The following is an 18,443-nucleotide window of genomic DNA, read 5'->3' as shown; positions in this document are numbered from 1 at the left end:
TGATATACCTAAGGTAAACCATGAGCTGACAGTTCTTATCTTTTCAGTGTCAGGTAAGTTCTTGCACTGGCAAAGGATCACTTCATCTAAAATACTTTCTGATGAAAGGACTTATATCTCACTGGTGAGAGTTTAAACTGACAATCAAAATATAGTCAGAACTAGCAAATATTAGATTTTCAGTTTATCAAAAGTCTATTACTAATGCTTGTCTGTTCTTTAAAGAAAGATGTTTGTTTTATATGAAGATACATATCCCTGGTGATTTCAGACTTCAAAAAAATTATATGGAATGAGAGACTGCTCTTTGCCCTTAAATTTGAAAGAAATTATCCTGATTTCTTAACTTATACTGTGGCTTTTAGTATTTGCTATATAGTAGTATTTACCTACTGTATACTATTAACTAAGTTTTATGACACCTCTGTCAGGTAGAGGTTTTAAAAAGGCAAAGAGAAGATACATACAATGTTTTGGGAAAAAACCCTCTAATCCATAATTTTGATGCAACTTCCTCAGGTCTTTCTCGGAAGAATCCTGCAGTAGAATGCCAGACTTCATGTTAAATTAGGGCAGAAAATACTCTTTGCTCATAAAACATGCTTAACATCCCACAAAACTCCAATAAAAGTGCTATTACGTGGATTACCAGTATCTTAAACATTGAAAAGAAATGCATGTGAAAATACCCACTCTGTAATTAAGTTCAAGCATAAAAGCCAAGAGCAAATACTCGGGCTAATCTATAACATTTGATCAGTCTCAGATATTAAACTGCAAAATACATAATGTTGCAAGAAAGTAAAACCTATTGGCAAATCAGCCCAGAATACTAGTGGGAAGAACACAGCCCCGAGGGAGAGGCACATCTCATAAGGAAAATAACACGACAAAGTCCATAAAACAAGTTTAAATATATCTTAATGCCAAGACACAGTGCAAACCCCATGCATTTATTTTCTATTAATGACAAGGTCAGATATAAATCTGTGACGAAATCTGCAGGTAACCTAGCATTGCGCGGGAGCGACTGTTCACCATATGGAGCAGTGTTGATGCAGCGGGGCAGGAAGGGTACAAGAAGGGCGACTCTCCAGCTCACTCCACTGTCCTTCCCAGCAGATTTGCATCCGGTTGAAATTTCATGCCAAAAGAGCTTTACAGCAATGCCCAGAGAGGGAGAACAAGATTAAAAAGGACATAAAGAAGGGGACAGGGAGCTATAGATGTTTTAAGAGAAAGCCAGCAAGGTACAGAGATACAGGCGGATAAAACCATTGTGCAAAAGAAAAGATGGGCCGTTCAAAAGGAAAGAATGGACTAGCAGTGATAAGTCCTGTATATCACGAACAGATGAAGGCAAAAGTGCAACTGCTTTAGGATTTTATTTTTAGTCATATTGTTAAAGAAAAAGGGCTTTCAAAGCAGAGTACTTCATGGCTAGCATGTTCATCTGCCTTTAACCAGGATATATAAAGACTACATTTGTATCACCAGCATAAAGGAAACTTTAAATGTTGCTGTAAAATCTTTACTGAAGAAGATGAGTTCAAACTGCAAGTTACAGGTCCTGAACCAAACCTCCCAAAGTTTGGAGCACCAGTATTTCCAAATGTTTACCATTAGAAGTGAAGTGGTTTTAACAGCACTTAGAGGAAAGGGTTCATTTTTTTCTCTTATCAGTAATGCCAAGGATAGCAAGAATTAATTCATGCAAGTTGTAATGGATTCTCAAACCCAGAAGCAACTCTCTTCCATCAGAAAACATTAATGAAATTTGACATAATTCATGTAAACTCGGTCTACTGACATTTATGAACCAGTCACATCAAATTCCCCATTTCTAGCCATATTAGCTCTTACACATATTTTCTTTCTGTCATGAAAGAACCGACTGATTAAAATTCAGAGATGGCAAGCAGAAAGCAAGGTTACTTATTGAAGCAGAAGGAGCAGACACCCCACCAAACTGCCTGGCCTTCTGCTGGGCAGAGATCTAAATCCAGTCCAGAGAAACCTAGAAGAATCAGAGTGACTTTAAATTCTGGAAAGGTACATTTTCTACAGAGCATTTCTTTGCTTCTGTTGAAACATATGAAATATTAATGTCAATTCATTACACATCAATGCATTTGTATACTCCCCTGTTATCAAGTGTCCAAATGAAAACAGTCTGTTCTGAATAATTTACTCCTGAATCATCAGCCAGCTTTCTTCTAAAAATCCAGGAGATCTTCAATATTCGCCAAATCACATCTATGACTGACAACCTTTTAGAAAAGATGTTCTCTCTGTTCAGTTTCAGAACGGTACCAGCGTACATGTATTTGATGTGCTACAAAACCTGACATTTAGAACAGATATAAATGTGCTAACAATAAAGTAAAAATACAGATAAAGGGTATAAAACATGATGGTTTTAAGTTTGTGGGCTGGATCCAGCGTGCAAGAACAACTTGTTCAACCTCCAATAGTAAAGGCGCTGCAACCATCTTTCCAGGGGGTCCATCTTTCCAGGAGGTCCCCAAACACATGTGAGAAGGGGCTGAGGGCTGGATGAACTCTTCTGGCAACCCACTTGCTGCTGTTTCAGTCCCAGGGCTTCCCCAGCTCCCCTACCTCAGCCCATCATGTGAGCATGCTGCGGACTGCCTCAGCCAAAAGCTTTGAAGCAGAAAACCTATTTAAACCAAAGCTAAAGACTACGTGTATCTATACGCACACACACACACATTTTAGGTATACCTAATCCAGGTACTCTTTTGCTATAAGCTAATAAAATATTATGAAATCCAAGGAAACTTGCTATATGTTAACTATTAACATCAAAACTCCCAAATTAGCTCATGGTAGGATTTGCAGTAGCTACTGCTAAGAAATGAGGTTTTAAGATTTGCTAACACATTGCAGAGGAAAAAGATACCAAATTGAAACACATTTCGTGTCAGAAAAAGACAGAAAAATTGAAGATGGGAAGCTGTGCCTTTAGTTGGACATTCATATGAATTATAAAGATTAAAAAGAAATGCAGTGTTCGGCACTGATAGAGCTATATCTCTCTTCCAGGCAGATAAGACCAGATTGCATAATGTGACTGGTAATAAAGATGTGCTTGTAACATGAAAGTAGGGGTTATGTAAAATAAAGAGGAGTCCTTCCCCTCATTTGTCCTAAAATGCAAGGGATACTCGATCATCGTAATCTGTGAACTTTACTCTTTTTCAGCTTCTACTTTGCAGATATTACCTAATTTTAGTATTTGATTAGGGGGAAAAAAAAAAAAAGGACTAATCGACTTCACAGTGCATGGAATACAAATATAATTTTAATATAATTGCTAGTATGGTTGATTTTATATTTGATTTCTATGTCCTCAGATTTTCCAAGCTTAATGTAAAGAGAGTTGTCAATACATATATGAAGATATAAAATAAGGAAAAATTGCATTCACCACCCAGAATGTATCTTTGTACCCAAAGATGGACCCCAAGTTCAAGTACATTAAAGGCCCAGTGGTGAAACATACACTGACTTGATTTGGATGCAGTGAATTCAGCAATACATAAAATGTCTCAGCACATACATAGCTAAATCAGATTTATATATTTTGCAAAAGAAAACTTACCTGCCCATTTTTTCCCAGTTCCAATTCAACTATTGCAACAGGAGTGTTTATCTGATCGATGTGTCTTGACTGTGACTTCAGATCCACTCGCCAGTTCATGTTTTTCAAGACATTATCCCAACGGCTTTGATTGATCAGGCTCTCGTGGATCTTTGTTCGGTGGTTCTTCCAAAATTTTGCAATGACTGCAGCTTGATCAGATGTGATGCCACCTTGTTTTTTGGTTTGGGCAGTGAGAAAAGCCTCCAGCTGATTCAAATCCATGTCCGCTGAAGCAATTGACTGTAGGGAAAATAAGAGGAGAAAAAGGGAAAAGCTTGCTCAAAAATACTGTGCTGAACAGTCCACCAAAAGGTCGCATCTTCAGGGTTTTACAAATATCGGATTTTAAAGGGACAGTGCAAACAAAGCTGGGTTATGGAAATAACCTGACAACTTGCATTAAAACTCAATTTGCAAGTGCCAACCACTTATCCCAGATTCCTGCCCCCGGACAGCTGGAGGGTAATGGATCAGTAACAGTGATGAGGAAACTGGGAGCGCCTTTGGGAATGCATTACTGGTACAGGATAACAAGGAGGCTTCTCACTGCCTGCCCGGCCCCAGTACGCCCTATGCATACCCAACTGGTTGCTGCTAGGGACAGTCTGCTGGGAGCTGGGTCAGGGGGTCTGGCACGATACTGGTGTTCTGATGGTCAGAAACCTGAGACATACGTGGCACGCCCCCGGCCAAGGCTGAAACAAGTGAGGAGACATCCCAGCTCGCTGCAACACCAACGGCTTCATCTGCCACCTCCACACCGCAGACAAGGAAGCAAAACTGGTAAATGCTGCCCTAGTCAAGCAGGGCCTGCAGTGCTGGCCACAGCAGTGCTGGCTGCAGCAGCAAGAGCACGAGTCTTCCAAGGGAGAGTCCGTGTGCGTGGAGCAATCCCTAAAAATGCAACTGCAGTTTCTTCCGAAGCGTCAGTGGACTCTGTCAGGCTAAATACTGTATTTGTGTTTTGCAAGGGAGCGTAAGGGGTCATTTACTCCTCCTCCCTGCACAGCAACAGAAATTACTCTTCCCAAACCCCTTTTTTAATAAATATCCATTTTTTCCACCTATTTTTCCAAAGCTGATAATCTTACAGCGTCAAATTTGCATTGCCTAACTGGCAATGGTTGCTAAATACAACTGTGAAGGGAGGGGAGGACAGGAGGTGGAGAGAGGAAACTGTGGCAAAGTTTCCCCATCGTAGTTTCAAGTAGACGCTTTTTGCTTCATTTTCACCCAAAATGGATGCAGCTTACCCTAAATTAATATGCCACCTCCAAACACGCACCAACGTGGAGCACAGCAAGGTGAAGCGTAGCAAACACTGCACTCCTTGGGATTTGCCTCCATTTAATTTTCCTTGACATGGTATTCCTACTGCTGTACTCCACGCATTCAGGGAAATGACGACCTCCCTCTCAAAGCCTACTGCTAGCCACGGGGGTGACATCGTGTGGCTTTTGGCTGGACATGCACTGTGTTCTTCACACTGCCTGTCTGCAAAGCAGGGCGTCACTTTTCTAAAAACCGACAGGTTAGCGCTCCGTGAGCTCACCGAGGACGTGAGACCTGCTGCTTCTCCCCATTTCATCAGCAATGAACTAAAACTGTCAGTGGGGTGAACTACCGGCAGGCTTTGCCACCTTCCTCTAGACCAGACAGTTGTCAAAGTACGCAATCTTAGTCACACCAGGAGTGGCCTGAAATAAAACGGCAGGTAAAAAAAAAAACAAAACCAAAACAAAAAAAACCACAAGAACTAGCCCAAAACAAAGAGCTCACATATCACACAAGCAACAGAACAGCGGCAGGTTTGCTGCTTTGAAGGGTGTAAAGCCAACACTGCAATGTGCTCAACCTTCAGCAGATACACCACCACACCCTCCTTACAGAGTTTTTTTTTCCAAGAGAAAAGCAAACCAGAAACACTGCCCCCCCCAAACCCAACAAACAACATGTGATTTACAACAGTTACGCTGCCTTTTATCATCCAGGGTATAAGATCTTTGTCCTGAAGCTTTTATAGTTTTTTGGTGTGGTTTTTGAAGGGTTTTTTTTGTGGTGGGGTTTGTTTTTTTTTTTTGAGGGACACGCTGCCTTCCCTTGCTCTTGCAATGGATTAGCTGCCACCTGTTACATGATCAAGAAAAGAAATGGCAATCCACACCAGAAGTAACTGCTCAGCTGTATCAGGGTTCCAGCTTAATAGGAGCATCGGCCAATTTATTATAAAATTTGAGATGCCTAGTGCACTGCTCTGTCTTTTCTACAGGGCATTCACCATATCTGTATCTACTGTTTGCTTTTATCATGAAGATATTTAACTTAAGAGGTAATTATCTGGTAATATCTAATTATGCTCTAAGTGAAAAAAGCACTTCTTTTCATTTTCAAAAGAAAAGCTATTTAGACTTACGGTGCTTTCCTACATCCACATCTTACATGAACAGGACTGTCTATTAACAGCAGTGTGGAATACTTTCTGTTTTAATATTTTTTGTATCACTACATCTGTGTCTGGATCTGTTTGCGTGTTGCGTGACACCAACTACTGCTTATGTACACCTTTTGTGTTGGTTTATGTGAAGGGGGGGAGGAATAGAGGCAAATCAACAACCCCAGATGCCAGCACCTTATGTAAGCCCTGTCAAGACCAAGATCAAGTCGAGATGCACTTTCTTCTCAGTTCAGCTGTGCAGAAAATTGCCTTCTGTTTTATTCCTGTGCAGGAACCGAGAACATAAACCACATCCTCTGAACTGAATGAAGCAAGGTGTCATGGAGAAACATTTAATCTGCATTAAATGTTAACCTAATGCATATTCACTGGATCAGATAACCAGGTAACCCTTTTCTCAGCTTGATTTTACACCCTTCAAATATTTCACATTTGTAATTCTTAGGGGCTTCTTTTAACCTCACGCCCTTCACAACAACTCTTTTTGCAAGATGCAGCTTCTGGTAGTGCTTTGCTAAGCTGATAAAACACACATGCACAAAGTTCCTTATTGTGCTTGACACATGATATAAATCTGACTTCTAAGTGTATCTGAAAGAGGAAGCTTATGACCCAAAAGAGGAAGCTTATGACCAAGCTTGCTGTTCTAAGCATAAGGATGACAAAACAATATTACTAGGGCTTATACAGGACAGCTACACTTGCCTGTTTGGCAAAGATCATCAACAGACTGACGATTAGTTAAGCTCCAGTGTGAGCTATATTTAAAACCTCTGTACGTTCATGTACTATAAGCACCCTGATATAGTTTGCTACCAAAACACTGTCACATAAAACAGAGGAAGGAAACCATGTATCATAATTAGCAGTCATTTCTCTCCGTCTCACAGACACATGTGCACACGTACACACAATATGGATTGCTTAATACTGTATGCGCACACAGCTAAGAAACCAGAAGATAACCATACTGTATTTTGGTGGAATATTTATTAGATAATGCATGCTTTAAATAACATACCAATATAGTTCATAATTCAGACTAGAATCTCTCTCAGCTTGGAAATAGGACTACTGCTTAAAAACTCCTTTTTAAAAAAAATGAGTATAAATTTTAATTGGGAGCAGGTACAAGCAATCAATGACTTATAGCTCAGTATAGCTGCATGAAGATATTAATGAAGACGTATTTTCTTTGAAATTCCTCAACAAAACCCACCAGCTATAGAGGTTTTCAAGTCACAGAAGAACAGCAACTAATTTTAACTTTCTTTTTCATCATAACTTGGAAACATTTCATTGTGGACAGGAAACCTGATATAAGTTACAAAGAATGAGAGAACAATTAAGGTCTTTGCTGATCTTCCATCTCCTTTATTGTACAAACACTTACACAACTCATTCTTTAAACAAGCGTAGTTTCTACTCCATTGCTCATATGAATGAGTGACCACACTTAAATTTCGGACTTTTTTTTAAGCTTGAGGAAATATTTTAATTTAACTTGGCAAAAAATTACATTTCCAGTCATATTCTCCACAGCATTACGAACAATTCTTTCCATTACTTTTAACAACACTCATTTATTACATAGCATATCAAATTACAGTGAATACACCTCTGATATTTCTAAAGGATTAATTGAAAGTTAAAACATGAGGGGTTCTTCTGTGTTTATAACTAAAGACAGATAAAATATATCTGATTACAGCTCTCCCTCTCATGCTTTTAAACCCCAGGAGCTTCAGATGAGCATTTACCACCAGCAGGACAATGACCAGCCGTTGTCCAGCTCCCACAGCAGTGATGAAGATGGTTTCACTGCATACGCACATTTACAAACAACATACAGACATTTTCGCATCATTACTGGAAACTTCTCAGGACTTAAAGGTATTGAAACCTATTTTATCCATCAGCTCCTACAGCTGAATGACTGTCAGCATTGGTCCAAGAGGGATACATCTTATTAATGCCAATTACTTAGTCCAGACAGACCTTAAAGTGCAGATCTACTGCATAACTTGAGTCACTGTACTGTCAGTGGCACACGCCATTATGTTATATAGACTTTATACTCTGAGCTAAGTGTGTGTGTGTACATGGAGATCCTGCCTTAGTTGTTTCCCACCTCATCTCTTCAACAGTCATCAAGAACCAGACTTTTGCAATATATTATCACAGCCCCTTTTTATTTACAGACTGTCCCATCTCTGCACAGTTCTACAGCATGTCAGGACGTGCTGTGAGAAAAGTATGACAGGAGGAAAAAAAGTTACATAGGACCTAATTCCAGTTTTTATTGGTAATCATAAATGATTTACTATTTCAACATAAAAATCTTCAACTAACAAAAAGCAGAAAAGTTTTCTAAGAATGTATAAAATCATAGCTACTGTATGCTAGTGAGTAATTTCATTTACATTACTATGACTATTCACTCAAGTGACTAAGTAAAAAAAAGCCTATTTTCGAAACTAGTGTCTGTAAAAGAACACCATTTGATATTAAAAATTTCTTCACATTATGTATTTTAAGATTTGTTAAGACATGCTTTTTTTTTTTTCCTTCCCTAGGAAGCCCAGGTTACGGACAGCACGTCATACTACGAGCAGGCAAATCCCACCCTAAGCAACTGGCTACACCTTTCTTTCCAGAGGCTGGGCAGATGTTTTTGAACAACAAGAAACAGTTTTGGTCATACTGACTTCTCCTTGTGTTCACCTTCAACACACACCCACTATGTCTTCAAATATAATTCAGCCAATAAAAATACGACTTCAAATACTATTTCCTTAATGGAACAATATTTGATAATCTGGAGAGTTTTGTATTGGCTTAATTAGATCCATTAGACATGTGCCTTGGTACACAGAACAGGAAAACAGACTTAAATTCATTATCTGTTCTGAGAAATAAAGCCTGACAAGCATGCAATACTAGTGAGAAACAACAATCAATAAAACCCACTGGGAAAAAAGAATACACTTCATTTCCAGAAATAAAACATTACTTGTCAACCATTATGGAAGAGCTCCAAGAGCTGGCCATGCCACCATGTGTAGGCATTTTCTCCAGCTGACCCTCAAATTGCAGGCTGCTGCCAATCTGTAGCACAAAGAAATCACAAGCTCAGAGAAACAAACAATTCAGTGCCACGTACCATACTAATGAACTCGCCTCTTCAGGTTTTTGGGAGGTGAGGGTGAGAGGCTATTCCTGTATCACTACGCTTGTAATTCAGATGGTCTTAGAGATGTAACCTTGCAAACCGTTTCTCAGACCCTTGGAGCACATGCATGGAGAGGGGGGACCAGCTGCAGACAGGAGGAACGTGCCAAGGAACCCCGCTTGGCCAAAACACTTTGATCACACAAAGCCAATTCCTGTTCATGTCAGGATACTATGCATTTTTTTCACTTATCCTTAGAAGAAAACCTTTACTGGATTTGGGGTAAATACAGGGTGTCTGCTGCATGCAGCTCTGGGGTGTATAGCTTCTTTCTCCTTACCTAAAAAGAAAGAAGGACAACCCTGGGAGAGCAGAGGGGGAACAGAAGCAGGTTTCATCATCTTTGGGCATAATGGCACACGTGGGTCCTAGTGACACTAAGCTATTTCTGAAAGTTAGCTCAGCACGTTCTTCTGCAAATAGCAGCTTCAGACAGGAGGAATATGAGAACTTCTCTGCAACCCTGTGGTTTCTGGGTCCTCCTTTGTAAGTACGCACTAACCCAACTCTCTCCCAAGGGCTGCTGAGATATCCAGTCCTGTAATAAATGAGCTGTTCCCATAGATGTTCCCTGGATATTAGTCCAGTAGACTTTCCCACGTTTCTGGAGACAGTGGAGGTTTTCAACTAGTTGGTAGGTTGTGCCTCACAAACACTGTTTATTAGAGTCCAAGAGCTCTCCTGAGAATTGGAATTAAGATAAAATTAGATGCAACAGCCTGCTTGTCTGCACTTGAAAATGGTGATCCACCTTTCGGAAAAAAACCCAAAGCTAAAGGCCTCTACACTCCCCCAAATTTGTAAGTCAGAAATGACAAGTGACCTTAACATACATTTAGTATTTCTACATCAAAGTAGAAAGATTTTAACTCATTTTTAATTCTTCACCTAATCCGTGGGAGATCACACGAATTTCTTTTATTCAAGTTCCATTCTATGTCCCCATAGTTTGCTTTTTATTGAGCTGTAATACACAGTTAAAAGGGAAATGAAACTGTTTGCTAACAGAAGAGAGCTAACTGTGAATCATTAAGAGGATAATAATATATGTATTGTTTAAAAGCCTGTAGTTTAATTTTTTTCTAGTGTGTAATACATCTTCTGCAATGCCTATTTTTTATTCCAACCTGTAGAGCCTTTAGATTCATTGCAGAGGAGACACTGACCAGGTCAACGGACATTCAGCAGACTTGTAAATATTTTTAAGTTTGAGTTATTCTGACTTTCATACAGCTTTCTTCTTGGACGGGAGGACTCGCAACACACAGCAACAACAACAAAAAAATTACTTAATTGCTACTGCAGATGGGAAAAATGTGTGTGCATGATGAAGTTCTGGGCAAAATTACATCCTTCCTGCATTTCTAATCTTATTAAGTTTGATTCCACTCTGACTTGTCAAATGTGCACATGGAAGATAAAATTCTTCTCAATGGGTCGCTTCCATGCTTCTTGACTGACTCCTCCGTTTTCTCCCCGAAAGGTTCCCAGGTTCCCACCAAGAAGAAACCCCCCAAACCCCTAATCTTTTTTTTTTGCATACAAGCTCAAACCCAATGTTCTCTGCTAAAATTAATTTTTCATTTGAACATGAAGTTCAATAATAGGGGAGTAGATATTTTTGGCCTAGCTTACAATTGAATGCAAAAGAGATCTCAGCATTAGTTTTTAAAAGCATCTGAAGTGACCACAACATTTTTTTTTCTCCAGCCTGCCTCTGCCATTAGCCTGTGTGTCTGCTGGAAACGACCAGTTTGAACTCGTAATTCCATAAAACACCACTTCCTAAATTTATTTGCAGGAGGTGTCATTTTTCTGCGGTATGAAGACTCATTTGATGACAAAGGAGGATAAAAGGTTGATTAAAACAGGGAGCCACTAGATGAACCACAACCTGAGCCATGCTCCTGTGGTCAGATCATACTTCCTGCAAACCTGCTGTGCTGAGCTCAAAAAAGTGGCTCCCCCACCCCAGCCCCATCCTAAAAACATCTTTAGCTGAAGGAAAATTGAGAATCATCGGGATTACTCTGTCTGGACCTACTTACAGACTCTGTCTAGGCTTTATACCACTTACAGAACAACAATAAATAAAAATTAAAAAAAAAAAAAAGGGCAGAACAAGCCCACCCACTAGTAACATTAGTCACAGCTAGATCTCCAAACGATGCCTGCATACTCAGATTATGAATAGATACTAAAAGCTTGGATTTTAAGCAATAAACATAAAAAAAGAAGCACCACCCCCTTCCTGAATAATAGTTTCCAAACTACTTAAATAATTTAAAATAGAAAGAGGAAGAGATGTACAAGAAAAAAAAGGCTCAGAGAGTACAGATAGGAGTTGGACAGGCTAGAGGGAGATAAAATAGGGAACTGAAAAAATAAGGAAATATTCTATTAATATCAGATATACTTGCAACTACAAGAGTCAAACAGGAGGATTAAAAATATAACTATATTAAAATTAAAAATATAAATTGTCCATCCTGGCCTGTACTCAACTGAATTACAGCAAAAAAATCCCAAGCTTTGATATCAGTTTTCTCCCCACTTGAGTCAAATTCTTTGCTATGGTTTAGAAAGCATTTTGCCACTTGGGGTGGAGGCAAAGAAATGTCACATTTCCAGTAGTTCTTAAACATGCAGCTGTGTTACAGACAAGTTTGACAGGTTCAACCTTTTTCAAAACGAATGGGCATACACATGTGCTCCCTGAACTATGCTTCAGTAGAAGCAAGTTGTTTTCTTGGAGAATGTCTAAATCTTCACAGGTTACGTTATTCAGTCTAAAATAGTTTCTTCTTCAGTCCTCCTGAAGGAGCTGGATTCAGAAATAAGAACTCTCAACAGATGGAAGCCATTTAATGCAGTATTGCTAAAGATGGAGAGGAAAATAAAAGGCAGAGAGAAATCCAGATAGGGCAGAATAAACACCAGATGGTAAATACAAAAAAATTCAAGGAAGGGAGTAAAAGCAGGAAAAGAGAGAGAGACAAACACAGTGACAGTCCCGGAATTGGAGACATGACCTGTCATTCCCTTAAGAGACCACGTGGTCAGCATTTTTTCTGCTCCTCCATTCTCTTACAATAAAATAAATGAGAACTGTGTTTATTAGGTTTCTACAATCATTCTGGGAAAATTACTTGCTGCAGTGGACTACTGCTTCATGTTTAATCTTGTTTCACTTGGGAGAGTTAAAAATAGAAGTTGGAGCAGCTCATATTTTGAAGGCACGTGGAAAAAAAAAAAAAGTTGTAGCCCTACCCTGTGTGCAGTAATGGTACAGACATTAGCAGAGCTTATTGTAGCTCTCTGCAGGCAGCGATCCTGTCAGTGAAATCGGCAAAGTGCAATCTTGCTTTATTATGCACCAAGCACAGAAAACTGAATTAGCATCATGAATTAATTTTCACTTTACTCAGTGTATCTTGATTGTTTGCATCTTAAAAGTTAATTATTAACTCAGCTAATTTCCCCCTTGGTTTACATTTGGACATCAGTTTCCTTCATAGCAAAGCATAGATGCTCCAGCATGGAACAACATGAAATACATGAGTCATACCCTTCAACTGTATGATGTCTTGCCATATAGTCCGATTCGGAGCCAAACTCTGACTGCAGCCTCTGCTTTCCTTCCTTTCACAGCACCATTGTATATTATCTGTACTATTCTGGGCAATAGCTAGAGTTACATTTTCCTACCTGGAAGAAGGGTTCCTGCACTCCTAAACCAGGCTCACCACAGCCCATCACTGCCTTGGCCCATAACCCTGCAGACACATTTCACAGCAGCACAGAGATCAGCAAGTAAAGGAGACAAGTTTACAGACTACACTGTTTCAAGGGAAGCAAGCAAGAGCACTTTACCATCTGGTCACTCATCACCTATTTTGACAACTCATGTTACCCGTTGACAGGTTTGACAGGCTAGAGGTACGCTTCCAGTTTCAGGATACCAGCCGGCAGGTCTTCCTTTCGGCATGGATAAAATGGTTTTCCCTCCTGTTGGCTCAGTGAAATATAAAACGTGTTCCCCAAACCCATAGTGGCCACGGTGGTTGTTAAGAGCTGAGCCTTTACAAGGAGACAGGAGCAGCAGGTCAAACTCTTCACCGTAGGAATCACAACTGCTCTGTGAAGGCCCTCACTCACCCCTTGGTGCTGGAAAACAACACTTGATCGGGAGCAAAGCCCAAGCTGGGGAGCTCAGACGAAACCATCCCTCACTTCCCCATAAAGCTTTAAGTACCATTTGCTGTATCACAAATGCTCTTACAACTAAATGTAATACACTTTTTAGGAAAAAAAAAGGCTGAAGACTCAATGAAACAGCCAAAATATCAATCTGAAAATATTCTCCAATAGCATCACATTAAATATTAATGACTGCTTTAGTCACCCCAGAAGTGGTTCTCTATTTCTATCAGGTCAGGCTCCTGACCAAGATATCTATCGGCAGAGCTGGCCAAGTAAACAGGTTTTCCAGCGAGTTTGTAGGAACAACTCCTCACCTCTGTGTCTCCACAGACAACGTGCACCGCCCTCGAGAGCTGCACATGCACGACAGTGGCTTGCAGAGCTTGCAGACACACGTTACAGAAGTTACGCATGCCAGCCACCGTAACAGGGTTCGATTCTAGATTTCTGCTGAATCAATAAGCCGAAAAGAGATTCTTCTATAAAGTCCTTTTTATTAATAGCACTACAGCTCGAGCTGGATGCCTCCAAAGAGGAACCTCAAAGAAAGAAATTCCTGGGCAACTATACCCTTACAATCTAAACTCCCCACCCCTAATGCGACAGTTCAGACCAGGAGTAATATTAGGGTCTGGGGTCTTCCCATTCTTCATTGGGTCCTTTCATTGTCTCCAGGCAGGCCATTTCTTTTCTTATCTCTACAGTTGCAGCTTCTGTTAATGAATGTAGCTTCCTTATCTTCTGGCTCTGGGGCCTTTTTTACTCGACTAGGTAAAAGTTCAACACATCTAGGTGAAAGTTCACAGCTTACTGGCTGAGGCTTCAGCAAACTTAGCTACTAATGCTAAGCAAGTTATGCTAAACAAGTTCTATATTAGTATACAAATCGCACAACACATACCACCACTGAAAACTGTTTGGTGCCAAACAAAATCTGGCTTTAGATTTCACCGTTGCAGGCCTAAACAGCTAAAAACTTCAGCATTCAAATACTCTGAGACAGTGCAGCCCATGCTATCAAAAAGAATTAAATTAGTTTTTCCCATTGGAAAAATTTCCCCTTTGGCTTTTAGTCAAATTGGGGGCTACTCATATTCAATGAGCTCCCTACAATTTGTCCACACAAACTGGAAAATATCTCTAGCGCTTTCTTTTCATTATGAGACTTTTTATAGATTTCCTGACGTGTCATAAACTGACATGTCATAAACAGGCATGTCACAAAACGTATCCTGTGAACAAAAGCACTCTCCCTGCTGAGCAAGGAACAACTGACACTCTTCTAACCTAGTTCACAACAAGCCAGAGCCAGATCCCTCTCTTTTGGTCTTGCAGGAGGAGACTTTATATAATGGACGCAAAATAGAGGCACACACACAGGTCCTCGTCACATACAAGGAGGCATGTCCAGTAACTGATGGGGGAAGAGCCCTTCTGCAAATTTGCATCAGCCGCTCATGCCTTTGGGCTCCTTAAGAGTCTTCAAGAGACCCATCTTAGAGGTCTCAAGTGGCCTGAAGCAGCATAACCACCTCTAGCCTCTCGAGGACCCATCAGTAAAGCACAGCTCGGGCAACCCATGCATCTCACCCGTGACACTGGAAAGCAAACCATGGGGCCATACCGCAAGACCCCAGGCAGCCTCAGAACCACAGCTTATCATCTTCATCCGAGGCAATGTATAAAAACTGTGTCACTGAATGGTGTTAGAAGGGCAGTCATTTCTGACCTCTCTTCTTATCTCTGCATATGTGCATACATATTTTGTAAATGTGTACATGTGAGCACCCTATGAATATCTGAACATCTACTAAAATAATAGCACACTGCCTAAATGTGCTATTTCTTCTGCAGAAAAAGGGAGTTACGCATATTTTGTTCACTTCAGAAAAGGTAAAAATTGAGTTTAATGAAAAATGCAAAAGAAATCACAAGTAATTTAAATGTATAAAATATTTGTACCATATTTGACCATGTAAAACTAAAGGGTACTTACACAAACAGCTTGTTAGAACAGAATATAAACTACTTTTGAACCATAAATGGCAAAAAGAGTATAAGAGAACAGCACATCTGATGCGACAGTCTGAAGAGAGACAACAAAGCCATGTGTAAATGTCAGACAAGGAGTAAAAATGTCTGTTGCTTACTTGCCTTTTACACAGATACTACTTCAGTGTCTGTGTGTATCTTCAGAACATGTGTCATAATCCTGGCATCACAGTTTATACAGACTGCAAAGAAAGGAAAGAAAAAACTACCCACCAAGCTGAGGTAGGAATCTTTTGGCAGAAATCCCAAAACATCTCAACCAGAAAAAAATCTAACCTTATTTGGAAAAAACACAGAATTTCACTCAAACTATATTTGTATTGCCACTTTTTACTGGGGGGGGGGGGGGGGATAAAAAACATGCCTTCAGAAATATATTAACATATGCAAAATGAAATAATTACAAAAATATTTCAAAAATAATTAGAAAAAGTCTTATTTTAAGTCTAAAAATTGTTTAGACAAGTTGGCTATTATTTCACATGGTGCTCTGCACAGTATGTTTTATGTCTTTTACTTATGTGGAATCACACGTAAACCAGCATTGTTAAGAGGTAAATATAGAAGATGCCAAAGAATTAGAGGGATAAAAAACCTATTCCAAGATCACTGTCACCTTTAGAAGTGAAACGCGCAGTCCTCAAGGAGAGCAGATAAACAGATACCAAACTCCCTGGGGAGCTGAGAAGGAGGAGGGAGTCACAGGCTTGCTATACAACTATAAAAATACCAACTTTATAAGAGATCTGAGTACTCTGAATTAGATCTTGGGCCATCAGCTATAAACAGGTGCTCATGCTCTGTAGACAAAGTGAAAGGTAAATCCCTCTTGCTTTGTTCAAACAGTCCAATTTTAAATCATGGGGTGGCTAAAAGAAGTATAGGATGATTTGGTTTCCTTGTATGATTTGTAAGATTTAGCTTCCTTGTGTACAACTACTATATACAATGGAACACAGTTATGGAAAACCTACTGTGCTTAAGCTTCAGGTGTTCAGAATACATAACAAAAATGCCCCAAAATAAGAAACCAGTTTGGTTTTCCCAATAATGAACTCCTAATCCTTCACAATAGAGGTCATCCATGTTCCAGTCAGTTCTGACTTACTCCATATATTAAATCCCTTTTTTTTTTAAGTTATTGTGTAAAAGCATATATTTATAATGACAAACACAAAATTAAAAAATGGGGTAATTTAAGCTCTGCCTAAAGAAAGTCACTCACTTCATCTTGTTCTAAAGCCAATGATCCTCTAGGGATGAATTTGGAGCCCTCTCAGTAGTTGCAGCCAACCCAACCCTGGAGGCTCAGAGAGAACCAGAACGGTTGTTCAGACTGGAGCTCAAGTTGCCAGAGGTTCTTACCTGACAACTTCTGCCCCATTGGGATCAATGACTAAAACATCAATGAACAAAAGACTTCATGTAACAACTCTAGTGCCTGTTATTTTGTCCCACTAATGCTTTTTTTCTTTTTTCATTAAATAAACTATTGCAAAAATCAAATGTCATCCAAACATGCTGAAGAGTTCAGGGCTCCATCATACTTGGTCACCAGGCTGGAAGAAATCCAGAGAGTACAAGCTGCAAAATGGAATAATTCTACCCACACGGCATTTTCACCACTCTTAGGTTTTGGTATTGTCAGCCTTTTTTAATCACAAGTTGTTGGATATACTGCATCCAGTTGCTACAAACTAGCACAGTAAGAAAACTAATGTACATCATACCAAGACTGTAGCTGCTAAGCATTACCAGGAATGGAAAATTTCAGATGTTCAGCTTGTAAAAAGGTTGACTTGTAAGTGTCATCCAAATTTCCTTTTTGTATGCTAGCTGTGAACTTCAGTGGCTCAAGTGAATGCCACAGCTCTGCCCTTGATAGGGTGAAGGTTATTCAACACATTAACAGCTCTTTCTATTGCTCTCATCTTGTTCTGAAGTTTCTGTTAAATGAGGATGCACACATTAGCAGAGCAGATTATGCTCACTCCAATGTAAAGCATCCATGGACTAGTCTTTTTTCCTAATAAGATTAATCTTTACTTGCAATGAAAAAAAAAAAAGTATATTTGAAGACAGAAAGAAGTCTATTATCTGCTTAGCTGTGTGGCAGCCTCTCGTGAGACCAGCACGGTTGGAATAAGAATTTTTACTTCATTGTCAACATCAGTATTCTCCTGGAGCAAGCAGGCACTAATCTTCCTTCACACCAGTTGTAACAGACACCATTTTTAAAGTATCATATAATAAAGACTCTAATTTCAGTGTACAGCCTTTCCTTTCCTTTTTGTCCTTCTTTATGCATCAAACTGATGCATAAAGGTGCTTAGGTGCATAAAGGTGATGAGGTGCTTAGGGACATGGTGTAGTGGTGGTCTTGGTAGTGTTAGGTTTATGGTTGGATTCGATGATCTTAAAGGTCTTTTCCAACCTATACGATTCTGTGATTCTGTAAATTGAAGAAGAAACAACTCAAGTTCTCCCCTTTTCATAGGCCACATTTAAAGAGGAAAGACAACTCATACTAGTCCAGAAAATCACCAGTGCTGAGATGATGGCAGTGAACTTCATTACCCTCTTCAGCATTTCCCCCACATTTTGGGGAATAGAGAATAGAGCATTAGTGTTACTGAAATAAAGGCATGAAACTACATGTGAAGCCTAAGGGAGTCTTTTCCCCTTTTCAAATATACTCCATACAGCATGTGTTTGATGAACACTAATTAAGCATAGTAGAAGCATTTAATTTGTAGTAATTAACTTCAAAGGCAAGATCTGACTCCCTAGTCTTCAGAGTAGACTCTTGTTAAGGTCAAGAGAAACACTGCAGG

The 18,443-nt window shown here is 39.6% G+C and overlaps 1 protein-coding gene across 5 annotated transcripts in view; it reads right to left on the bottom strand.

The window, feature by feature from the left end:
* COMMD1 (copper metabolism domain containing 1) overlaps positions 1 to 18,443 on the bottom strand; it is a 90,024-nt gene that overhangs the window by 58,075 nt on the left and 13,506 nt on the right. For 4 of the 5 annotated variants that reach the window (XM_075496782.1, XM_075496784.1, XM_075496783.1 and 1 more), the window contains exon 2: positions 3,626 to 3,907. In XM_075496782.1, the coding sequence (XP_075352897.1) occupies positions 3,626 to 3,907 (282 nt within the window). Of the gene's footprint in view, positions 1 to 1,981; positions 2,018 to 3,625; positions 3,908 to 18,443 lie in introns of those variants that run through there. The other variant, XM_075496785.1, reaches the window with a different exon arrangement.

This window comes from Mycteria americana, chromosome 3, assembly GCF_035582795.1.
Source record: "Mycteria americana isolate JAX WOST 10 ecotype Jacksonville Zoo and Gardens chromosome 3, USCA_MyAme_1.0, whole genome shotgun sequence".
Classification (NCBI taxonomy): domain Eukaryota; kingdom Metazoa; phylum Chordata; class Aves; order Ciconiiformes; family Ciconiidae; genus Mycteria; species Mycteria americana.
This window is presented reverse-complemented; position numbering and strand designations above follow the sequence as displayed.